Raw genomic sequence first — 27,259 nt, forward strand, 5'->3', positions numbered from 1 at the left:
GTTAGAATGTACTTTTTTCTTTTGCGGGAGACAGTGTAAGGGAGACAAAGTCCTTAATATTAATAGTAAATTTACAAGAAACATTTGTGTGGTTGTAATTTTCTAATCTTTCCATTAAATAATATATCAAAATTTTTTTCTAGTGCTTTTGCTGACACTCAGGCTGTCTACTTTCGGCTATTACTGGCACCAAAAGACAAATGAAGATTTCCTTATATGTCTCAAAGATGTCGTTTGATTTCATTGATTTTTTTTTTAAACATTCCCTCTTTCTATGAGACCTATATATTAAACATACAGGAATCCATGACATTCTCAGAAGTCACACCCTTTGTAGTCTCTGAATCATTCTTGCTTATTCAAGTAAAATTCCCACCTGCCTAGAGCTTAAAAATCAAAATCATCATCTACTTTATGTTTGCCTCCACAGAGCCTAGTACATACATGAAATGACACAGTTGTACTGCTTTCTGAAGTTGATTCTTATATAGAGAATGCTCTCCAAGAGTGCTAAAGATTTCAATGTGAAATGTAACTTCAATTTGAAGAACACTATAAGGACTGAGAAATTTGTTAGTTCAACTTTTATAGTGAATGTGACATTTTTGTTTTTCCTCACATTTATTTACCTGGTTGAGTATACTAGGATGTGGTCTGACCAAGGTATAAGTGTTTGATAGGTCCTCGGATAGGAATATGATAAGGTATTTGGCAAAAGTCAACAAACTGAAAGATCAGAGTATCATTGCAAAGAAAAGTTTATTTGGGTAACTTTAGGATTTTAACCTTGACTTTTATAATTACCTATCTACAGATCTTCTCTTTTTAAGGTGAAACTAATAAAGAATTTAGGTCTTTTTTAAGTATTCTATAAAATTATGTTTATAAAGCATACAATGCTTGTTGCATGCTACATGTTTCACCAATCATAATAATAAACAATTATATTATGAAGAAAATAAATAATAACACTAAAACAAAGAAAGCAATCAGAAAAATAGTTTGCTCCCAGAATATATTTACCAGAATAAATTGCTTTGTGAGCAATCACCTCATATGAAGCATCAACAAGATTTAGCAAACTTTGACATTTTTTTCAGTTTTTTAATTTCTTCTTTATAGTTATACCTGACAGTAGAATGTATTTTGACACATCCTATACATGGAGTATAACATCTCATACTTCTGACTGTACACAATGAGGAGTTACTCTGGTCATGTATTCATATATGAACATGGGAAAGTTATGTTTGATTCATTCTACTGTTTTTCCCATTCTCATCCTTCCTCCCTTCCCCATGTTTCCCCTCTGTCCAATTCAGTGAACCTCCACTTCTCCCTTCCCTCCAGCCTTGGAACTGTTGGCAAAAGATCACCTGCCTCACATTCTGTTCATCAAAGCAAGTCATCAGTTTATATTTGAGGGTGGGGAAGTAGATGCCTATTGTCCATGAGGAAACTAGAGTCATTCTGCGAATAATATGGATTATGGGGATGGTAAAGATTACAATAATTATTACAACAAATCTGTCATACAAACTGATAAGTAAAATATGTTGTTTTGCTACCTTAATAACATGCTTCATAATGAGCTAAAAAGACTGGTTTGAATTTCTAATTATTAGTGGTATTGGATTGCTACACAAAACAGTTAAAACAAGGATAGAATTGAATTTTATTCTCTTCCCAGCACTAGCTCCAACAATACCAACAATGTATCCACACAGCATAAACTACAACAGCCTTGAGATACCCCTAGGTTTAGGGATGTGCAGTCCAGAGTCTGTCCCATTCCTGAGGGAATATCCAAAGACAAATATATGCTTGAATTAATGTGTGCAGGAAATGTGAGACCCATAACTTACTGAATTATGATCTAGAAGGAGTGGCAGTATCTCCAGTTAGACATGTTCTGTTGATCCCACATATTTTTCTCCCTCTGAATAGGGGCATGGTTGTGGGCGGTCAAGGACAAGTGTCCTGATTCCTAAATCTAAGAGTGATGTGATATATAATATATTTGGATTTTGTCAGGTTGTTTTTTCAAAATGTTGAATTAGTGGAACATTTTAAAAACAGAAGGTCAATGCTCCCCTAAAATTGACAAGGATGATAGAGGAGTAAAAATTAATCCTTTTCCTAAAAGTGCCAATAAACGTGTGTTGAAAAGTGTGTTGTACACTTTCAAGTGATACAAATCATCAGAATTTTTTCCTTATTAATATTTTCTCTTTCCTATATTATAATTTTCACAGAATTATTGACCATTTAGTTATCAAATTCTTTATCTTGGTTCATGTTTTATTAACATTTTTTATGGCTGTGTTACAAATTACCACAAATTTAGCAATTCCCTTTTATTAGACTGAGACCACAGTATGGCTGCAGTCTCTGTTCAGGATCAGTTAGACCTGTAATCAAAGTGTTGGTGGAGCTGAATTCCCATCTGAAGACCCTTCAGCAAAGTACCCTTCCATCTTCATTCATGTTGTTGGAAAAGTTCGTATGTTCTTTAAATTTGTTCTTTTATTTGTTTGTTTGTTTTTTGCAATTGTATGAGAGAATCTCCTGTTTGATTGCTGGATGTCAGGTGGTAAATCTTCTATCTGTTCTGTGAGGCTACCTGTAGCCTTGACATGTGCCCCTCTCTGTCTTCAAACTAGCAGTGGCACAATCTTTCTAACATACTGAATCTCTGAATTGTTGTTTCTGATCTCTATACATAGATTTAAAAATTCACATGATTAGATCAGAACCACCTGAATAACTGTCTTTGCTGAAGCCAAGTAACATAATCTAGTCAAAAAGTAGTGTCTATCATGGTCAGAATCCCAGAAATAAGACAGAGGACAGGAATCTTACAGATATATACTAAAAATATGCCTAACACATACATTTTCTTAGCACAAATCAGAGCTACATTCACATTTTTGAGGAAATACCAATTTTACGTGTGTATGTGTGTGAGTGGGTGTGTATAAACGTGTGTGTGTATATATATCTATATATATACACATTTAAATTAGATTTTTAAAATGTAACTGTAAAATGGTCCTCATTAGAGTACCTAGAGAATTATAAACATTATTATTCCCATATAAATTCTCTGGCTATTCAAGTTATAGATCTAGCCCAGGTGCCTGCCCATAAATGAATGAATGGATAAAGAAAATGTGGTAAATAACACAGTGGACTTTTACTCAACCATAAAGAAGAATGAAATTGTGAAATTGCCAGTAAATGGATGGAACTGGAGAACATCATGCTAAGTGAAATAAGTAAAGGGTGAAATGTTAAAAATCATATGTGGAAGTTTAGTGTAAAACAAGGGGGAAAAAGTAGGAGGAGGGGGATTCCCATAAAAATAGAGGAGAACACAATGGAGTAGAAGAGGGGATTGACGGGGAAGGAGGAAGGATGGGAAAAGGGAAGAATGGTGGAATGAAATTGTCCAAACTATCCTATTTACATATATGAGTATATCATAGTGAATTTCACCTCAATGTATGTCCATAATGCACTATTTAAAAAAAAAAAAAAAAAAAAAAACCTATAAATGAATACAGAAAAGACCAGTAGAGTAGAAGAAAGGGAACAGGGGGAAGGAGGGGGAGAGAGAAATGAGAAGTAGTAGGTACTGAATTAAAGCAAATTACATAACATGCTTGTGTCATATACCAATGTTATTTAGAACTATAATTTATTAAGAAAAAAAATTAAATTAAGAAAATTGGATTTCTACATTTTCCAAACCAATCTCTCCTATTTCAAAATAGAATGTCATTTTTGAGACTAATGGGATACCCTGCATTAATTTTCTCTCTATGTCAAGTTCTCAGGGTTCAAAATCATCAATACAATTTTACAACTCCCAGAAATATAAAAATAGAAGATATGTAAAAATAAATAAATAAATTCTCTGGCTATTAAAATTGGATTTATCAAATTACCACCTTTAAGTCTAATATACAACAACTACATATTTTAACTTACTTTAAGTAACCTGTGACTGTGGATATAAATAAACATTTGAAATTCTTAAAATCTTCTCATGGTAGACTCAAATTAACATTTTTCTGCTTCTTTCAAAAATAGAGAATATAAGGAGAACTGTTCATGATAGGGTCATTACAAATCGTGTAGTACTGCAAAGTATAATATAAATAATAGCAATTATAGTAACAAAAATACCAGCATTATACCTGTGAGATTTAACCATTTAGTACATGTGACTCTAGTCCACTTCTGTTTTTTTCCTCCATAATATACATTGTTTTGAATAAAGTAAAATGCTTTTATCTCATCTCTTTAAGGAACATTTAAGCTCTTTTCCAATTTTTGCTATTACCAATAATGCTATAAATGACATTTATATACATATCTTTCAGTACACATATTTCAGACTTGTCTGGTGTTTATTTTTATGAATGGAATGTTTGCCTCTTCTAAGACATGAGTTCTGTGTATTTGGTACCTATTTAATGAGTGTCCTCAGTAACTTTTGGGATGTCTTCCTCTTACTATTTCAGAGGCCTGCAGGGCTGGAGAGTTCAGTCCGTTTCCACTCTAGCACTTTCTAACTGAATTTGTGAACAATCCAATCAAACTCCACGACTTTAAATGTTAATGACTTTCAAATATCTTCAGATATTCATCCAGCTGCTTACTTAACAACTCTTTCTTGAATAACTAATAGATATCAAAAATGTAACATACACTTATAGAACTCTCAATTTTCAGTACTAAGTTCCACTCCTTTGTCAATCTTCCTCTTGTCAGCTAATGAGATAATAATACACGCTCAATCAAAAATGTGAGAACTGTTTTATCTCACTGAATCCTCTCCTCTCAACCGTTTTGTTAGCAAGTTTAACATGCTCTGTGATTAACATATATCTGGAATTAATAATTCATGAATATTTCATCAGTTACCACCTTAATCCAAATGAACATCATCTGCTGCTTGATCATTTTTCAGTGACTCCCCAATAATCTCCTCTGATCCCCTTCATCCCATTTTTCTCATAGAGTGATCTTTAAAAAGAGAAATCATGCCACTCCCCTCATGCTTATTAGTGGCCACTGGAATTCATCTAATTTTTCTTAGAATTAAATCATTTAGATAATATTTGGGACAGTTTTATTAATATCTATAAAAAATTTTATATCTTCTTTGATTAGGTCCTCATACTACATTTTGTCATAAATAATAGAACAGCTAATAGTAGATTATGTTTTGGTTAGATAGCATTGGGAATGTTAGTGTGTTTATAAAGTAGCTATACATTTATTTTATAAAATGTATTGTTTACATTTTATTTTCAATTTGAAAGTTTATTATGCATTTTAATTTCTATATAAAATCAATTCTTTGTACTTGTTGGTTTCAAATTAAGGAAATATTCATCATTATGGCTTCAAATTGTATTTAAATAGTATGTTCTTGTTGTTTTTATTTTAGGTGGACCTTTTTTGAGAGACTACATCACAATTCAAAGTGTTGCAACTTCCTCTATTGTAACACTCTATTTTACAGACCTAGGTCAGCAAGTCAGCTGGACCACAGTAAGTGTCAACTTAAATGCAACATATGTGTCCCACATTTTGCTCTAAGTCACATATTGACATTAGTTCAAATAATGACACAAAATATTGTACTGGATGGTATTTTTAATTCTATGTTCTTAATATAATCAGTGGTCAAAGCTCTAGTAAAAAATTGGAGCAACGGAAATTCATGGCCAGATGCTGCGGCACACACCTATAGTCCCAGTGACTGCGTCAGGAGGATTCCAAGTTTGAGGCATGTCTTGGCAACTTAGTGAGACCCTGTGTCAAAATTAAATAAAAAGATCTGGGGCTATAGCTCAGTGGTAGAGTGCCCCTGGGGTTAAATCCATTCTCTGGAAAGATGAGGAGGAGAGGAGAGGAGAGGAGAGAAGAGGAGAGGAGGGGAGGGGAGGGGAGGGGAGGGAGAGGAGAGGAGAGGGAGGGAAAGAAGGAAGGGAAGAAGGAAGGAATCCATGTTTTAATAGAGGAAATATGTGTGTCTGTGTATATACATATATACACTACATCCACCTTCTGACCTGAGGTCTCACCTCTATTTCCCCTATGCTTTGTCAGCTGGAGAGTATCTCTTTACTTTTTTTTTTTTTTTTTTTTTTGCCTTATAGGAGTCTAGGAATATCAAAGACCCTTTCGATCAGGGAAAGGGAAGGGGTAGAATATTCAGTGAAAAGGGAGATTCTCAGGTAGAAGGAAGACTTCAGGAAACTCTGAGAATGAAGAAGTAATATTTCTGTCAGCTTTTGAGAGAGTCCTTTTTTTCTGTTGGGGGATAATATGAGCTCTCAAAATGGCCACAATTAACTTCAATGGGATTAGAAGAATGAGGACTACAATAAAGGATATAAAGACCTAAAAAGTAAAAATACTTGATGGTCATTCACAAACTCTGAGTTACTCTCAAGAGACCAAATGAGGAAGAAGTTTCAACAGCAAGAGAAAATACTATAAGATTTTTAGTAACAGAGGTAGTGAAAGTTGATCTGATAAATAATTTTGACAGTGGTATATACAGAATAGTGCATTTTAATTTTTCAATTAAATTTTTTTTCACATAGGACATTCTTTGTTGTGTACTGTTTAAATTTGGAAGATTTGTTTCTAATTACTTTCTGTGTTCATAATGTCACTATTTTTCATATTTTCTTTTCAAAGTGGCTTTCCTTTTTGCCAATATTAAAAACCAGCATTGTCGTTCATAGTGCTTTGAGCTTTTCCTTTGAAGAACCAATTTTAAAAGTTTTTACAAACGCAGGTTAATTCACACATTATTATTTGATTCTCTAAAACAAATTAGAGTTTGCATTTATTAATTAAAATGTTACCAAATCTGTCAATTTTCTAAATATCTTTGCTTTTGAGGTGTATTTTCTTTGTGTATTTAAGTTTTTCAGTTCTATTTTAAAGATCTGATAGTTCAGTTTACAAAGTCTGTTGAGCTTTTGAACACAAATTTGTTGCACTAAAAACTGAATTCAGAATGTTCCAAATTCTTCAAAGTTATAAGGTTTGGAAAAGTAAAAACTATTCATGGATGCATTGTGTACACAAAGTTTTTAAAACTTAAATGGGACATCTCCATACCCATGTTTAAAGGGATTTCTGACAGAATGATTTAATCCACTGAATCTAAAGTATTTGAAGGTTCTGTGCACACATTTATGATGTAAAGGGAATTCTGTTTACAGAAATTGTGTCAGGGTGAGCAGCATTAACCATGAATTCATTAAAAATTTACAGCTGCAACATTTGGATAAGCACTGAGAAGAAAAAGCACTAAAGTGGAATTCTATGACAACTGTACTAGAAAATTATACCTTATTCGAGGAGAAAGTCATCTATATGACAAAGAGAACTCTGGAAATAGGCTGGATATTTTTAAATCAGCCCTCTGGTTCACACCTCATTTTTCACTAAACGAGCCAGTCCTATTAAATCCTAAAAATATACACATTACATTGCAATCACACCCACTTTATATTAACTAAATTATACAACAAAAGCAATAGTTTACAACATATAACATTCATATGCATTTATAAAACATTACAACGTGCTCCTAAGCATTTTGTAGGGTTTTTTTTGGGGGGGAAATAATCTACTTAATTTAGCAAAGTTAAAATTTAGATTTTTAATGTTTTTCACAAAGTGTTGCAAATTATAAAAAAACCTCCTACTTCAATAAAAGATTGAGAATAAAATCTTAACATGAAAATATCATCATCATTACATAAACACCATTAAGACCTTAGTTTTTAACATTTTTTATATTAATATTAATATATATATATATATAGGCAATTTATTCCCTGCCTAAGTTCATTTCTCTACAACCAAAATCAACTTACAGAATTATTTTGTTTCCTTTAAGGAACTCTTTCATGTTACTGCTATGTGTTCTCTATCATGGGGCAATCACCCACCTATTTATGTCCATATTTTTGTCTTGTGAATGATACAACAGAATAGCTTTTTGGGGGAAGGACATTTATTTTTCTCTAAGTACTTTGCCCTTGAGATTAATGCTGGGTGTTATGTGCATTAATAGTTGGTTCTTTTTTATTGGTGAGTAGTATTTGATTACACAAAGAACATGGAGTTCATTTAAATATTTATCCTCTGAAATCCAGTTGCATGATTTTCACTGATTTGCTATTACGAATTACACTGCTATGAACATCTGTGTACATTTATCTATGGAGATAAAATTTTAATTATCTGGGGCACAGCTTTGAGTTTTAAGAGTTCTTTATATATTCATAAAAAAGGTCCTTTGTTTAACATGTGATTTGCAAATGATTTTTTCATCCTTTTCTTTTTATTCCCTAACAAGAATTTTCACTGTGCAAAGAGTTTTCAGTTTGAAAATGCTTTAATTTAATGATGCTATCCTTTATAGATCATGATTGCAAAGTCATACTACCTACCATCAGGTCCCAGAGTTTCCTCTATGATGTCTTCTAGTAATTTAATAGTTTTATGGTTTGCATTGTAATAATAGTCTCATTTATTTTCTATTGTAAGTAATTATGTATTTGTTTTTGTCAAGTCTAATATTTTCATTCAGTTTGCATTGTATTCCATAACTATTTTTTCTACTTTTATTTCTTGCCTCATGTTGGATTGCTCTAAGTTTTTTCTATTAATTATCTGTTATTTTGGCCTTTGCATCTTCTTTTTTTACTATTGTGGATACCAAACAGAATTCAGTGCACCCTGTTATTATATTAAACACTAATATAAATTTTTTTTAAATTTTACAGGTTTAAAGATAGTTTCTAAATAAATGACTTTATAATGGAGAGCCTCTGGATTCATTTTCAATGTTCATAATATACTTTAATTTCTCCATATTTTAAAGTCAAAAAATCTATGCAGACTTAACTTTTTGACTGTAATTTAGTATTTTTTCTAGTGCTACACTTATAAGCTTATATCTGGTATCATTATTCATGTGCCTTAAGAACAACTTAGTGCTTTATTCAAGTTCAGTCATTGATAAATTATCTCAACTGTTATTCATCTTTAAATGTCTTTATATAGCTTTCCTTCTTGAAAAATAGTTTTACAGAAAAAAATAATTCCATGCTGGCAGTTATGTTTCTTTACTTTTCTGATTCCATTGCTTCTGTTGAAAATCAGCTATGCCCCTTTCACAGTAATATATCTTATATTTGGCTCATTTAAGATTTTTGTTTTGTTTGTTTATCAGCAGTTTGAGTATGATGTGTACAATTGCAATCATGTTTCTGTTTATCCTGGTTGGGTTTATGTGCTATCAGGATTTATGGTTTATCATGTATATCTTTCTCTATTCCTTCTCCATTATTTTCTTTGTATTCTCCCTCAATGATTCATATTACATTTCCAGATTTTTCTTTTCAGATTTTCAGGTCTCTGAAATTCTCAACCCTGTCTTTTATTTCTTTGAACACATGAACAATAGGCTTTTTAAACCTGTCTCTATTAATCTTGTTATGTGAATCTTCCATGCATTTATTTCAATTGTCTGCTATTTCACTTGATTTGGGTCACAATATCCTCATTCCTCCTGTACTTGCATACTTTTGACAAGTACAGAAAATTTTATGTGAAAAAATTTTTAAAGATAACTCAGACTGAGGATGATTTTATCTTCTCTCAAAGATAATTTATCATACTCTGGATGGACTAATGGCACTGTTGGGTCCAGGTCATCTCGATCTAATCAATGATTTGAAATTTCAGGTTGAGCTATAGTACCTGTGAATACAGGCATCTTCATCCCTGAGAGATAATGAGCAACAATTTTTATTGTTATTATTTACATTCCTGGGCATGGTCAAAAGATCTGCTTATTTATTTTTCATGCTCTTACCAGACTTCAAATCCCAGGTTCAATCGATTTTCTCCATAGCACTTTTTCAAAGATTTGAACTCCTAATTTTTCAAAGAGCTCTCTGAAACCACTTTTAAAAATATTTTGATCAATTTTTCTCTCTGGGCTCATAAGAATTATTTGTTGAAATTACCTAGTACCTAGACTAAACTTCTCCATTGTATATTATTCATATAACAATCAAGATAAAAATAGTTATAAAAAACAGTCTTCATGTAAAATTCTACTATCTTCAACAGGATTCATTAATACGAAGTGATATTACTATTGGAAAATGTCCTAATAAATTTATTTATAGTTCTCTTTTCTTGAGGATGTGAAGGTTGGAAACACTTTTATTTTTGTTGTTAATTTGAAATAACTCTGAAACAGACACTTTAACATTCATAGTGCTAAAATGGTTGACTTTTCAATATAGGATCAAATGCAATAATGCAGTTTGAGCACATGAATTTTTACCAATGCACACTGCAGTCTCATGTTTCCATTTTTATATATTAAAAATAAAACTGCCATCTCCTCTTTTTATTTTAGACATACACATATACAGTTGATTTTCCATTTCTGTGGGTACTACATCCATGTATTCAAACATCTGTGGATCATATACTATGCCATTATATCTAAAATGTTTGTATCTGTACTGGACTTACACAGATTTATTTCTTGTCATTATTTCCTAAACAATATATATATACAACTGTTTGCATGCTATTTACATTTTATTAAGTATTTTAAATAATTTATATATGATTTGGAGTATACAGGAGAGTGTGAATAGGTTATATGCAGGTATTATGCCATTTTACATAAGAGATATGAGCAACCACAGCATGTGGTATCTGCTCTAGTCCAAGAATCCATAACCACAGATAACAAGGAATGTTTATATACCAAGATGAAGATTCTATAGAATTCTAACAACTCTCAATTACATCATTTGCCTAGTAGAAGTAATGAATTTTGCATTGAAAGCAACATGTTACTTTAATAGAGAAACAGTGTAAATAGTTTAAATGAGTGATATTTGATAATGGAAATAAGTTGAAATTTAAATGTAGATTATATTTTCAAAATAAGTAAGAAGATGTAATTGCTCATTTTGATGTAGAATCTCAACTTTTGGTTTATAATGGATATTCTATCCTTTGTAAGTTCTTATAATTGACTTGACATGCATAATATGCATATCTGTTTATATTTGGTTTTTATTTTATTTTTTAATTTTTGGCTTTTAGTAGAAGAACAATTTTGTTTTGATAAGCTATTATGTAAACATTTATATATGTAGTCCTTTACTTATACTGAAAGTATTTTTCTGATTAATTTCTCAGCTTAGTAAAATATCTTTCATCCTTTCTTATGTTTGGACTCAAATGAATTTTTTGAAAGATGATTGTCCAAAAGTTAGTTATTATCATCCTCTAGTTATTTCAATATATATACTTCATATTTATGTACCATTTCAGCTTCCATGTTTCAGCCTTAACAATATGTGTGATAAAATATCGGGCCTTCTAAAATATATTTGTGTATGCTAGCATGCTTTTCTGATTTCTTTTTATGAGACATAGTGATAAGAATGTAATTTAATTTCCTCTGGTCCAAAGAAACTTCATATCTATTGTAGGATTTTATTAACTTAATAAAGAGTGACATTTGATCCAGGTTAACTATTGTTCACATCATTGTTCTTTTTTGACACATTCCTAGAGAATTTGCTCAAATGTTATTTTATTAGATTATTTGATGTTGGAATATATTTTTTAAACTTTTGTTGTTGTACAAAAATGTCACCTTCCTTATTATTACAAAGTGTTGACTATACCCCATCAACAGACATTCAATAATAGTGTTGAACATTCTCCTTATATCCAAAAAATCTGGCATGGCATAAGCCATAAATTAAGATAGTTTCTTAAATGAGATTTTTTTTACAATGAATCAATCAGATGTTGTATCTTTTTTACCTTCACAAGTCTTTCTGGCTCATAGATATATTGCTAAAATGGAATTATAATCAAAGAGAGTTGTATGTATAAATAACTATTTATATCATATATTATTATTATATAAATCGTGTTACATACTTACAGTTAACTACACATATATTGTAAATATTATAAATTAAAATTTCCCCAAAGCGGTGAACATGATTACTAACCAATGTGCTCAGCTGCATATTTAAACAGAACGTGGAGATCGTTTTTTTTTTCCTTTAGAAAATGTTGAAAACAAATGAAGACAAAATAGTTAATGGCAGTCAAATTTAACATTGTTATGTCTATATCCTTTCTATCCTCCTTGAATAATCAGAAGTAAGTTATATTTCTTTCTGAATATTTCAGTGACTTTAAACTAGTTTTACCATTAAAACAAAATCAAATAATGAGAAGTCATCAGATGTAAACTTATCAAAAACCAATCAATTAATTTTGGTGTTAAACTTTTTGAGTTCTTCATGTATGTGGATATTAATTCCCCTTCAGAAAAGTAAGTGGCAAAGATTTTCTTCCATTCTCCCATTCTCTAGTCTCTCTATCTTCATGCCCCCTTATTTCACTTGCTGTGCAGAAGGTTTTCGTTTTATTTTGTTTTGTTTTAATTTGATGCCATCATATTTATTGATTCTTGGTTTTGTGTCTTGAGCTTCAGAGGTATTTTTAAGGAAGTTCGTTCCTGTACCAATATGTTTAAGGGTTGAGCCTATGCTTTCATCTTATAGTGGCAGTGTTTCTGATCTATTTTGTAGGTCTGTAATCTACTTCGAGTTGACTTTTGTGAAGGGAGAAAGAGATCTAATTTCATTATTCTATGTATGGATATTAAGTTTTCCAGCATCATTTGTTAAAAGGGCTGTATTTTCTCCAACATGTTTTTGGCACTTTTATTGAATATCAAATGAAGGTCTATATATGAGTTTGTCTTACTGTCTTATGTCTTTTATTTTATTTCATGCCTGTTTTGATGTCAGTACCATTCTGTCTTTGTTACTGTATTTCTATAGTATATTTTGAGATTAGGTATTGTGATGCCTCCAGCATTAGTATTCTTGCTCAGTATTGGTTTGACTTTTACAAGTATTTTATTCTTCCACATAAATTTTAGGACTATTTGTTCTAGTTCTGTGAAGAATATCATTGGTATTTTGATGGGAATTGCATTGAATTTTTATAACACTTTTGTTAATATAGACGTTTTGACAATATTGATTTTGTCTATATTAGAACACGTGAGGTCTTTCCATTTTCTAAGGTCTTCTTCAGTTTCTTTCTTCAGTATGCAACAGTTTTCATTGTAGAGGTCTTTCTTCTTTTTGATTAGATTTATTCCCAAGATTTCTTTCTTTCTTCTGAGGTCATTATGAATGGGATAATTTTACTAATTTTATTCTCAGAAGATTAATTATAGATTATAGGAAAGTGATAGTTTTTTCATACGTTGATTTTGTGCTCTGATACTTTGCTGAGTTTATCAGCCCTAGAAATCTTTTGGTGTTATTTTGTGGGTCTTCAAATACAGGCACAAGTCATCAACAGAGATACTTTAACCTTTAACCTCTTCTTTTCCTACTTGTGTATCTTTAATTTCCTTCTCTTACTTGATGCACTGATTAGAATTTCAAGAACTATATTGAATAGGATTGGTGAGAGTGTACATTTTTTTCCCTGTTCCTCATTTTAGAGGAAATGCTTTGATATTTTTGCCTTTAGTATTATTTTGACTTTAGATTTTTCAGACATAGACTTTAAAATTTTGATATTTCTATTCCTAATTTTTCCAGCATTTTTAACACAACAAGAGGTTGAATTTTGCCTAAAGCTTTTTCTGCAGCTATTGAGATAATCATGTGATTCTTATTCTTAATTCTTTTTATGTGATGAGTTACATTTATTGATTTGTATAAGTAGAACCATATTTATATCACTGGAATAAAACCCATTTGATAACAGAGTGCTATCTTCTTAATGTTTAAGTGTGGTTTATTAATATTTTATTAAGGATTTTTGCGTCTATGTGCATCATGAATATTGGTCTGTAGCTTTCTTTCCTTGATTGTGTCTTTGGTTTTTGTATCCATATGATACTGGTTTCATAGAATGGATTTGGACGTGTTCCCTCTCTTTATATTTCATGGAATTATTTAAGAAAGATTAACAATAGTTATTCTTTAAAGATCTGTTAGAACTTTGATGAGAATCAATCCAGTCCTGAGATTTTGTTTGTTGGAAAGCTCTCAATTGCTGCTTCAATCCCACTGCTTGATATTGATCTGTTTTTGGCTATCTATATCTTCGTGGTTCAATTTGGGTAGATCATATGTGTCTAGAAAGTTAATATCTTCTACATTTTCCTGTTTATTGCAGTACCAATTTTCAAAATAGATTCTAATGTTTTTCTGGATTTCAGAGGCATCTGTGGTTATATCTCCTTTTCATCTCTAATTTTGCTGTTTTGGGTTTTCTCTCTCATTTAACTAGTTTGGCTAAAGGTTTATCAATCTTGTGTATCTTTTCAAGAAAATGCAATCTTTGTTGCAAGAATAATTTGTTTTGGTTTTTATTTGTAATTTTACTAATTTTGGCTCTGATTTTATTTCCTGTCTTCTACTTATTTTGAATTAATTTGTTTTTTTTTTTTTTTTTTTTTCTTTTCCAGGGCCTTTAGGTATAATATTTGATTATTTATTTGGGATCTTTCTGTTTTGTTTTGTTTTCATGTATGATCCTATAAACTTTCCTGTTAGAATTACTTTCATAATGTCCCAGAAGTTTTGTATGTTTTATTGCTGTTCTCATTTGTTTTTAAAAATTGTTTGATTTCTCCCCTGATTTCTTCTATAACATATTCCTAATTCAAAATTCTATTAGTTAATCTGCAGGAGTTAAAAGTAGTTTCTGTTCTTTATCTTGTTATTGATTTCTAATTTTATTCCAATATAATTTGATAGAATGCATTCTCTCTCTTTCTTTTTCTTTTTTCTTTGCTAAGACTTGCTTTGTGTCCTAAAATAAGCATATTTTTCAAAAGGTTCCAGGTTCCATGTCCAACTGAGAAGAAAATAAATTCCATTTTTCATATAGGAAATATTCTATAGGTATCCATTAGGTTTATTTTATTAATAGTATTGTTTTTTTTTTTTTTAAGTTCTGAAGAACCTTTAGTTTTTGTCTGGGAATTCAGGAACTCACTGCTGTGGATTCTTCTAGAGATTCTGGACACAGGAACGACTTCCATGTTTGCTATATTTTTCTTGCCAGATGGTGCTTGTTAGTCAGTCCAGATGTCAAAATCTATATGCTTGGAGGATGGTGCATCTTCTGGTTGTTTTTGTTGGGTGTAGAGGTACAGGGTACATGACTCAGGACTGTTGCTGATTGGAATGATGGTCCCTGATCCCCACAGCTAGAATTTCTTCGTATGTGTGGCCTGTGAATGCGGGCTCCCTGTGAGCAGTCTGTGGGCAAAAATCTCACTCCTGCTGGCTGATGTAGATGACTGGGGTACTGTTCCATGACTGGAGAAGAGTGCCTGTTGGCCAGCCTTCCTCTGCGCTCCTTTGGCTGTCTGGTGATTATGAATCCTTGGGAACCCACTGCCCTCTTCAGGGGCTTCTTTGGAGCAATGCTATCTAAGCACATGGTGACTTTCTGCAACTGAGGGGCCTGTGAGTACAGGCTCTCTGCTGGCAGACTGCTGCATAGGAGTCTCCCCCTGGCTACTGCAGATCATTGGGTTTTACCTGTTACTCTGAAAAGGGTAGGATACCAGGTCACCTGAGCTCCTGCAGAGGCTCTGGGGAGCTTGGACTGGAGTTAGCACTCCCTCGCAGTGATTTGTTCTTGTGTCAGCTCTACCACACTCCCCTTGTGTATGCGTAGGGGTGGAGAGAAGGTTTGTATGACTTTCAACTAGTAATGATCCCTCTACAAGTTTCTTCTAGATGTATCACTCAGCCAACCCACTTCAGAGGCATTCCCTGTGGTTTTATTTGTTATTATCTGTAGGCGGGGAGAAGATGAATTTATTCAACCTCTTCTGGGGAGGCTGGCTAGTTGTTGACTCTACAAACTGGCTGCCCTGCCTGAAACAGCTTTCTACTCACAATTTGGGCTAAACTGTATGATCTCCTTCACTGTCTTTGCTGCATCTGCCCATTTTAATTGGATTCACATTTCTTTCCATATATTGATATGGACTTTTCTTTTCCCTCTTTCTCTCTTTGTTATCCCTCTCCCAACTGTACCCCTGTCAGAGTTTCAGGAATCATCCTGATTTTCCACTCCAGTAACCAAATTCCAAATCCCTTCATATCCCAAGTTGTCCAATATTGAGTTTCTGGGTGTTTATTCTGTTACTTACCTTTCTGGCCAATTGTTCTTTCACTGCTTTGTTTCTGGGATTTGGGTCAGGGTTTCCTGCCTAGATCCACACTGACATCATCTGAGTCTCAATATTTCCTTTCATTTTAAATTACTACTTGCATATCATCAATTCTCCTTAACTCCTCTATGGTTCTTCTAAGGAAAATTTATTTACGTTAGCATCTTATTTAATTCTTTTAAAGTAATAAGTATTCACCTGGCCATTTCACTAGTTTGTGCAGTAGATGAATGCTAATAAAGATAAGTAAAAATTATTTTAAAATTATGAAAAAAATTATTTTAAATCTAAATCACCTTCTTCTTTCCAGGTATTTTTGGCCGAATACACAGGACCTCTGCTAATATATCTCCTGTTTTATTTGAGGATCTCATATGTGTATGACATGAAGGAGAGCACTAGAAGGGTGCGCCACCCAGTGGTACAGTAAGTGATGCAGTAGCTCTTATAGGGGAGGAGAAGCTTCTCAGATTACAATGGGATTACAACTGGATAAACTCATCAGAAATAGAAAATATTATGTCTAAATGCAGGTAATTTGCCTAATTTATGGAACATTAGAGCTTAGCAACACAGTAAATGGTAGACTTACCAGCTGTTCACCCTCACAATTGTATGGCTAGCAGTGACATATGACGCACTGTTGCTGCCCAAAACATCAGAGTCTACACATCCATTGCAGGGAACAAAAAATGTAAGTTTGAAGTAAAATTTGTTGAACTGAATATGTATGGAGTTGATAAAAATTTTTTTTAAACTCATGAGTCCAGCTATCATTCATTGGGATTCATTGGGGGTCTTCTGTAGCAAGCAGACACTATGTTAAGAATGTTTGTAAATCCAATTAAAGTATATTCTATTAGAGAAAAATATATTTAGGTAATTATAAGTAGTATGTACCAACCAACTTGCATATTTATAAACATGGAACTATTATGTATAATTCAAATAGAGATAATTCAAATAATAATTATAAGGTAATTGGAAAATCAGAAGTATTATAAACAGAAACAAATTTAAAAAGCTGAGAGGCCATGTATGGGGCTCAAAATGCAAATGCTTCTCTGAAAAAAACATTGGCAATGTTGCACAGGAAAGTGGAATGGCAGTACTAAACAGGGAAAAATGTTTTACAGGTTACATTGAGTAAATCGTAAGAATGGCGGAATTTAAAAAGAGTAGGTCAGATATCAAACTAATTTACGTAACCATCATAGTCAGTATATTGTGAATATAATCTCTTACAAAGAAAGCCTGCCAAATTAAAGAATAATTATTCAAAGTCCCACATTAATATAGCTTAAAATTTTGTTTAAAAAAATAAAACTGAACAAATGAATTCATTAAAATTGCTGTAGGTGAATTAAAAAGCAAAATATAAATGTTAAGGACATTTGAATAATAGAAGATAGAGAAGGAACTTGGCCCTGACTTTCTCATATTCAGTCCGGCTTCCCCTTGCCCTTAATCACTGTGCTTCAGTCACCCGACCACCTTTCCTATCCACTATGTTTCCTTCCACTCTAGGGTTTGCTCATTCCCTCTCTTCAGTGCCTCTTTCTTTTTTATACTTAAACATTAAACAGAAGATGAATATTCCTTATTTTGTGTAACCATTCCTTCCCCTTCCATAACAAAGATAATACTAAAAGGATTGTCCCTTAAGTAATTTAGCAATTTAATATTATATGTTCACATAATTATTTGCTTTCTATTTCCCTCAATAGAGTTTTACGGTTTACAATTAAAGTATGTAGATTTCCAGTCTATTTTCACTGTTTAACATATTACTTGACTTATATGATATCCCCAATACAATATTGTAATTAATAGGTAAAATGAACCAATTATATAAATCTTTATTTTACCTTGGGTGCTTTGAGAGGATGAAAGGGGAAAACCTGATCAGACTTGGAGTTTTGAGATGAACTGTCTAAGAAAATGAAAGTGGAACTTTTTTCTTTGATTTTTTGAGGGATGAGTCATATCTCAACTAGTGAATCTGAGGGATTTTCATGTGGAAATAATATATGATACAAAGCACTTTTGTGTGGTAGCAACAGAAAGAAGTCTAGAACAGCAGACACAAAGCCAAACAAGGAGAGAATGGATCTCACTGATGATCGTCTTGCTTAGGAATATTAACTTCTTTCTTTTTCTTAAATGAAAAGGAAGGTCTACTTTATTTAGAAAATGACTGAGGTTGAGAGATTAGAAAGAAAATGTAATGGCTACCACTAATTTTTAGAGCAAATAGGTAATGTACTAGATACACAGAGTCGCATAAATAAAGAACATTTTCAGCAGCATTCTCAAAAAAATAATAACTGACAGTTAATTCACCTACAGCAATTTTGTTTCTTAAACAGAATATTTAATAATATTTAATAATATTTCAGTGATGAATGTTTGTTTGTCATATCGTTCCAGAAGAACAAATATGTTAAAAATATATATATGAAAGCATGTCAGAGTAGATGTAATGGAAAAGTACAAAATGATCTCAAGACTTCTTAGACAACCTGATTTCAGGACAATGTTTCTCAAGATTTGGAAGATCCATTTTCAAATGCCACACCTAATTGTCACAAACTCAAATGTTAACTTATACAAATTGCTTTCAGTCATATTACAAAATATTTTTTTTTCCTTTTTTCATTTTGTTTTGCTAAATTCATACAGAACATTCAAGCACCATAAAATTCTTTGGATCTCTTAGAAATCTTTGAGCACTGGGATTAAGGGCGTATCTCCTACAGAATCTTTATCAAGTATTTCCTGAATATCAACCTAGTAGCTAAACATTTCCTTCTTCATCTTCTTCAAGAGAAACCTGGTGCCCTGCCTCTCTTGCAACTTTGTAGAGTTAAAATTGTGCCTTATTTCATAAGCCTCACATCTTGAATCTTACTTGATAAAGGATAAGATATTCTCAAATTTTATGATTGGGAAAAAGAACTGAATCCAAACTTATTTGTGAATTTACAATAAGCTTAGGAATGGACAAAGAAAAAACTGGTGCTTGGTAGGAAGCCCAACATAATTGCATAGTATAATATATTTCAAAATGAAATCAGATGTGGTGAGTTATCAATTATGTACAATGTGGCATATATCTGAACAGAAAAACTGTAGCTGTATAAGCTGTGTATGAGCTCTTGTTTCCTATGCCCTTGTGTGATAATATAAAACAAATGGGGGACCTAATTTATAGGTTTCATATCTTGAGCCAAAATTTCTTATTTAGGGGCTTAATATAAAATTTGTGCTTTCTTAAAAAAGGTAGGAAATCGTATTACACAGGCATTTTTATAACTACTTTGAAATGTAACCCAGAGGTGAGGAGAGACACCATTTCCCTTACCAATCCTTAGAATTTACAAATCAATCTTCTATATCAGGACATTTGCTTCCTTTTAAATAATTTTTGTTTTAATTACTAATATACACATCACATAGAACATGTGTCAGACATGACAGGTATCTAATTATACTTTTATGAATTAATAAATGATAGACTTCCATTTGACTTAATCAGCATAATATTGTTTAATTTTTGTTTGCTTTCCTTAAAGTTAGTAGTAGATAAGCCAGAAATCATTCTTCTTGTTGTTGTTGCTATTGAGCTGGGAATTGAACACAGGACCTCCCACATGCTACACAAGTGCTCTATCACTGCACACAAAACTCATTAATTCATTTTCGTTTAAATAAATTTTCAACTTGATAAATAATCTCAATGTCTGATTTTACAAAGAGTAAATGGCATGTAAAATTTTATGTTTGAACTCTATTGGTAAAATTATATCATCTTTGATTCACACCGATTTTGTTAATAGCAGAGTTTATGAGATTTTGCCTTTTTCCTTCTAACAAAATATCTGATGATTTTAATGAAATTCTTCTTAGTATATCTAGAAAAAATATACTTATGTAAGTCACACTTGATATTTACTTTTAAAATAACAGCTATATTAAAATGACAAGAAGTAGCAACTTAGAATACAACAAAAAAATGCATGAAAAGATGAAATATTACAACATGCTATATGGGTAAAAACCAAACAAATAAAAAAGATGGTGGAATGTGACAGACATCATGACCCTACGTACATGTATGATTACATGAATGGTATGACTGTATATTGTGCACAATGATAGAGACGAAAATTTGTACCTTATTTGTGTGCAATTAATGAAAATACAGTCTGAAAAAATAAAAATAAATAAATGCAATTTTTTACCACGAAAAAAGTCGCATTATGACTGTAGAGAAAATGAAATTAAAACATTCTCAATTTTACTATCTCCTAAAGGACAACCAGACAATTAAAGTTATTTTGTACATTATTAAATGTCAAATGCATTCTAAGTAGATTTGGGATATTTTTAAAGTTTGTAAATTGTCTGCTTCAATCTTGAGGCATTTTGATATGAAGACATTTGCAATTATGATATTTAGACTTCTGGGGCAGGTGTGCGCATAACAGTTTAGGATTTATATTGTAAAATATTTCTAGTATTATCAAAAGTAAATTTAAAGACTCCTACAACACTTATTTAATTATTAATTTTACAAGAATTCTAGAATAAAATATTAATAAACACTTGTGTTTGGTCACGAGTCAATTTTTTCTCTTACATGGAGTATTATAGTAAACTAAAAAAAATGTAAAGTATCTCATGGAAATCAAGCAAGAAAGGATTTTGAAAGGGAATTTAATGTTTTTTTTTTTTTCCAGTTTGGCTTGCTTCTTCCACTGTATACATTATATCCGATATCTTTTGGAAACTTTATTTGTTCACAAAGTTTCTGCAGGACGTACACCTTTGAAAAATTTGATACAGGTGGGGATTAATTTGTTTTGTATTTTAATTATTATTGAAGAAATTTGTATATTGATCATTAGCAAAGCATTAAATGTTTATTTTCCTCAAAAGTAGATTTTTTCCTATTGTGTCAGCATTTATTAAACCTTCTGTTCCTGAAATATCCTTCCTGTGTAATTCAATTTGAGCTGCACTCAGTTAATAATTATGCATAGAGAGATTTGCCATGATCTTATCTTACAAGACCAGCTAGATACCCTAAGGAATATTTTCATTTTCAGAAGAGTTAGCACTGAATTAGATTCTTTTAGTGCCTCTTGAAAAGAATAAACATCACATATGAATATTCCTAAAATATACACTTTTGTGTGATTAATGTGACAATAACTATATCCTATTTATGATAGAAATCAGTGTAATGCTATGGTCTTTGCTCCTCCCAGAAATGGTGAATTTAACAGTTGTCAACTATCAAATAACTATCAAACCTGGGAAATTGTTAAAAGATTGAGTTAAAAATGTAAAATGGATAACATTGGTCACTTTAATTTGTCCTTTTTTAAACTCAAATATAATTTAATTTTTGCTTTGAAATCGATTTAAAAGATACATTCTCAAGCAAAAAAGTGCCCTGATTTTTGGCAAATACCACCTTTCTAAAATGTCCCCCAAATAGCCCCAATTTTGTTATTGTCATTCTAACCCAGAGGTAAACCCTAGAATGCTATGAACTCAGAAATCATTCAGAGGAGCATTTATTCATTTTTATTTATTTAGTTTTTCCTCTGTTTTTAAAATTGCTTTTGCAGCAACTTCAAACTCTGTACCTTATAGCCTAGTATTCCTAAATCTAGACTATATTGGAAAGGGTCTAGTCAATCAAGATGTATATCTGCTAATGATTAAATAATTTATTATTTTATCCCCTTACAGTTAGAACAACTTTATGCAGTAATTTTTAAAATTTTTTAACCTCATTCATATTTTTGATATATAAAACCATTCTTGATAAATCTTTCTAAAACATAAAAATTACCTTTTACCTATATTGTAAATACCCAATAATGTCAGTAATACTGGAACAAGGGAATATACATCCTCAGTGATATAGAAAGTTTTTTAAAATGCTGCCTTAGTAATTGAAGAAATTTATTTTTCTAGTTTGGACAATTTATACAATTTTATGTACAAAGAATGACTTAGTGTATGAAATGAATGTATGAAGTGGCTTCCAATGATTTCACATGTATAGTTTCCATAACTTCTGTTTTGCTTTGTTTATTTTTAGGGTTGCGCCTTTTACTGGGGATTCACTTCTTGGATTGCCTACTACATTAATCATCCATGGTATACACCACCGTGTATGTAGAATTTCTTCTCATCTAACCACATACTAAATTGCCAACCTTAAAATTTTGCTTTAATTACATAGAAAAGATGAAAAGTATGGTGTACTTCAAGGAATAAGTAACAAAAAACTATCAATTTTAATGTGTTTTTATATCATAATTTATTGTTTTATGCAGAACTAAGAGACTGAAATTGACTTACAGATTTATTTTCTCTTTATAAGGACTGTAGAAAAATTATAAAGTTGAATGATAAACCTTTGAAAGGAAACATAAAAAATGAAAGAATAAAGATTAAAAAGAAAATATTTATATAATTATATACTACAAGTGTTTTAGTGTGCTACTTCATTGCTGTCACTAAAAGATTCAACCAGAACAATTTTAAAGAAGAAAAGTTATTTGAGAGCTCACCATTTCAGAGGTCTTGGTTCATAGAAAGCTGGTTCCATTGGTCTGGGCTTGAGGTGAAGCTGAACATTCTGGCAAAAGAGTGTGGCAAAGGGCAGTGGCTTACATCATGATCCAGGAGAAAAGAGAGAGAGTCTCCAGTCTTCAGTTGAAGAATATATATCCCCAAACCACACCCTAATTCCCACATCCTTCAGCCATACCCCTCCACTTTAGGTACCACTCAGTTAATCCCTGTGGGAGATTAATTCACTGATTGGGTTAAGACTCTTAAAACTCCAATCATTTCTCCTCTGAACCTTCTTGCATTGTCTCACATGTGAGTTTTTGGGGGACACCTCACATCCAAACCGTAAAAAGTCAGACATAAACTATGTTACAAGTAAATGATAAGTATTGTTATTATTTTAAATTTGATTCACTGAGGAAAAATAAACACATTTTTCTGTGACATATTGATGCCTATTTATAGATTAATATTTTAAATATTTTGGCCCTTGATACAAATAAACAATTTGGAGCAAAGCACAATAGGCCAAACCTGAATCTTAATGAGTTCTTAATGTTGTGGAAAACAGGCTTGTCCTCAGTGAATTCCATTTCTTTATTATACTTGTACATTTCTCAGATTTTACTACAGTATGTAAGGAACACAAAGCAGAGTCCAACAATTAAATGTTTTCTCATTTAATTGACAAGTTCTTTGTTCAATATAAAATGAAAGGAAGTAAAGAGTAATTTATTATAATGTTCAAAATGTAACTCTCTTCTAGATACTAACATGTAACTAGTAATATTGAAGGAGAAATTTTTCTAATCTTACATAATTGGTTTTTCAAATATTTTATTATAGGATGCTCTAATTATCCATAGGATCTGAACAGATTGATGTATTTATACTGTGTTGATAAGAGCATCTTGTAATAAATGATACATTCATATATCAAGTACAAAATAACAGATTATTTTGTAAGTGTATACAAAGTATTGAAAGTAACTGTTTAAATGTATATTCCTTTTGTAGTTGCTATTTCATTTGTAGTTGAACTTTATTATGTAAGTGTAAATTTAAGTAGGACTCAATTCAGTGAAACATGTTACATTACAATACAGATTTCAAGTGGAAAGTATCTTGTATTGACGGTCCACACTTTATAGGTTTGTAATATACATGGAGTTTAGTTCCATATATCATCCATCAAATTTCAGTTATTACAGTATGCTATTGCAATTGTATAAAATGCAAATTTTCCAAGTTATTCATAAATCTACAACTCTAGGTAAGCCATAGATGTACATAAGTGACCAGTCATGTCTGACTTTAATTGGTAATTGAACATATGTTACAATTAAATACTTAATAGCTCTTTTTGGTAGCATTTATCAAGGTTACAAATTTACATTCATCTGCATGTGAGCATGTAATCAGTGTTTGTTTCTTGATCAGACTATAAATTCTATTAAGGTAAGGTTTGCTTTTAGCTTTTCCTATAATTTATCACAAGCATACAGTAAGTGCAGTCCTATTAATGAATTCCTAATGGAAATTGCAGAGTGAGTGAAGTTATGTCAGGTTGTATCAACAAGTAAAAGAAAAACGGTAAATAGAAACTAGTATAACATAATTATCACAATTTAGATAAAGAAGAATGTTTCATTATAAGAAAAACTATATATATATAGGGAAAAGGTAGTTTTAAGTTCTATGATGAAAATATAATGCAGCTGGGCATGTTGGCACAGGCCTGTAATCACAGTGACTTGGGAAGCTGGGGCAAGAGGGTCTCAAGTTCCAGACTATACTTAGCAGCTTAGTAAGGCCCTAAGCATCTTAGCAAGACCCCGTTTCAAAACAAAATATTAAAAGGGCTGGGATGTGGCTTAGTGAGCGCCCCTGGGTTCAATCCCTCATACAAAAGGAAAAAAAAAAAAAAAAATATATATATATATTTACTGATATATATATATATATATATATATATATATATATATCTCAGTTAAAATAGTGTCGGTTATAAAACACTCCCATATATGTAACCAATTAAAATAGTGAGTAAATAAAAACAATGATGCAAAATACAAATTATTGTTAACATTTTATTTTTATTGTTAGACATTAAAAAAGAGACATCATTTTGGGGTACCATTATATGTTAAGCCATACTATTTTTGCTTTTAAAATAAGAAATGATAAATGACAGAGATTAAATCTTTCTTTAAAGAGATTAATAACACAAACTAGTTTTAGATTTCTCTTTAAATATCATTGCAGCACTAGAAAATTATTCTCTTTTCAATAAAAATATTTACCACACTTTAGTATCATCCCAAAATGTAGATAATATACCTCATCATACTGCTGATTACTGAATAGTCATGACCATTAAACACTGTCTGAATTACATCTGTAGTGTAACAATACAAAGTGAGTATTTGCATAAAACCTTCTTTTCCTACTTTCTAGCATTTGGAAATAGGCAAGTCACAGTATCTGCTATCAATTTTCTGGTATGTATCAAATATTCATTTGCTACTCAAGCTCTAATTTTTGTATTATTAAGAACATAAAATACATTGCTTTTGAGAATTTTTCATGTAGAAAATAAGAACTATTTTTATACCAATATATTATATATAGTGCTATAAAATGAAGTAAGTCAACTTCCTATAATCAATTCATTAGCTCTCTAAATCTTTTAATCAACATATTGTAGTTATTTATAAATGATAATAATAATTATTTGAACTATTATAACTATTGGAAACATAGTCATTCTTTCTATTATCTACAGTCACCAATTTACAAAATACTAAGAGCAAAAAATTTTACAAGTATACCATATAGACATCCAAAAACAACTTTGACAAAATGGTGAATGTAGCTAATTCAGCATGAAGAAGTCTGCCCTCAATTTTTTATTTTCTTTTTCATTTTATGTGGTATTGGGATTGAATCCAGGGCCTTGAGTCTTTCCAAATTTTTTTCAATTCTGTTCTTTAGAACTTTTCTATGGAACCAAAAACATTTATTGATTGAACCATGTACTAGTTTATATCAAACTGTATATTAGTAAGTCAAAAAGAATATTACTTCATTTGTTAAACTACTATAATGTTATAATGCAGGAAAATGGTGCTGTTACTTGCATATTTATTTAAATATTGTTTCTTTTTTGAGAGGATTTGAATATGTTGCTTTAGTATTTTTGTCATGTTTCCATATATTTGTTATGTACAATGTTTTTATCTGTTGCATGGGGAATATATATTTTATTTTATAATCTAAGAAAATTTTATTATCTTAGACAATTTAAGCTTTAAATAATGTAAAATCAAGCCTAATGATAGTAAATGCCTAAATTTTATTTATTAAACCATTTTGTTAACCTATAATATGATAAATGAAGACTTCCAGTTTAAGTAAGAAGGAACATAGGAGAAACATAATTCATATGGAGCAGCATCCCAGTGTTTCAGATTAAAGTTTTCTAAAATTGTAATCAGTAAATAATAGGTTCATACTGAGTTTTAGAGTATGACAGAATTTTATAACCTTACTCAGCCCTAACCTAAGAGGAAATTATACCAACCACATTTAAGCAGACCCCTTTTTGTTTTGGCTTATATAGCAGTTCCCAGAGTTTTAAAGCTGGAGCTTAAGAAAATTACTGCTAGTTCTAATTACTTAAAGTCCATTAGAAAGTCGTTCTTTTTTATGGATAACACACAACAAGGGAAGTGGTGAGGAGAAGAATAGAAGTCCAGGAGATTAGACAAAAGGGAATGAATGAAAGGGAGAGGAATGGGAATAGGAAATGAATTGGACATAACTTTCCTATGTTCATATATAAATATGACCAGTGAAACTCCACATTATGTACAACCACAAGAATCAAATTCTAATCAGAGTAATTTTTACTCCATATATGTATAATATGTCAAAATACACTCTACTGTCATGTATATCTAAAAAGAACAAATAAAAATATATTAAAAATCCATTATGAAATTTCTAAGTTGATAATAAACTAAGCATCTCTAGGGTTATATATATATATATATATATATATATATATATAGTTATTTTATGTTCCCAACCTTAGAGAATATACAGATAAGTGTTCTTCAGTACATAGTAAGATGAAACTATAACTTGTTTATTTACCACATTTCTCTCTATATTGTGTTTATGATTTTAGTATATAACTGGTATGTTTGGGGAAGGGTACCCAATGATAAACTATGTATCAATCCAAGAATACTGCAGATGGATAAATGAAAGCTTATGGCTCAGACTTTGAGTAGAAAGTTGATGATTTCAATATTTGGTTTTGTTGTG

At 31.2% G+C, this 27,259-nt stretch overlaps 1 protein-coding gene and 1 long non-coding RNA gene across 2 annotated transcripts in view; both read left to right on the forward strand.

The window, feature by feature from the left end:
* The window catches only part of LOC306669156, a 1,049,088-nt gene that overhangs the window by 390,986 nt on the left and 630,843 nt on the right, over positions 1-27,259 (forward strand). The window lies entirely within an intron of this gene.
* The window catches only part of TECRL (trans-2,3-enoyl-CoA reductase like), a 101,747-nt gene that overhangs the window by 60,442 nt on the left and 14,046 nt on the right, over positions 1-27,259 (forward strand). Inside the window, exons 4-8 of the mRNA XM_079153021.1 lie at positions 5,462-5,565; positions 16,641-16,756; positions 21,073-21,178; positions 22,449-22,521; positions 25,385-25,428. Coding sequence (XP_079009147.1) covers positions 5,462-5,565; positions 16,641-16,756; positions 21,073-21,178; positions 22,449-22,521; positions 25,385-25,428 — 443 coding nt within the window. The remainder of the gene's footprint in view (positions 1-5,461; positions 5,566-16,640; positions 16,757-21,072; positions 21,179-22,448; positions 22,522-25,384; positions 25,429-27,259) is intronic.

The sequence above is a fragment of the Sciurus vulgaris genome, assembly GCF_902686455.1.
Source record: "Sciurus vulgaris genome assembly, chromosome: 9".
In the NCBI taxonomy this organism is placed as follows: Eukaryota; Metazoa; Chordata; class Mammalia; order Rodentia; family Sciuridae; genus Sciurus; species Sciurus vulgaris.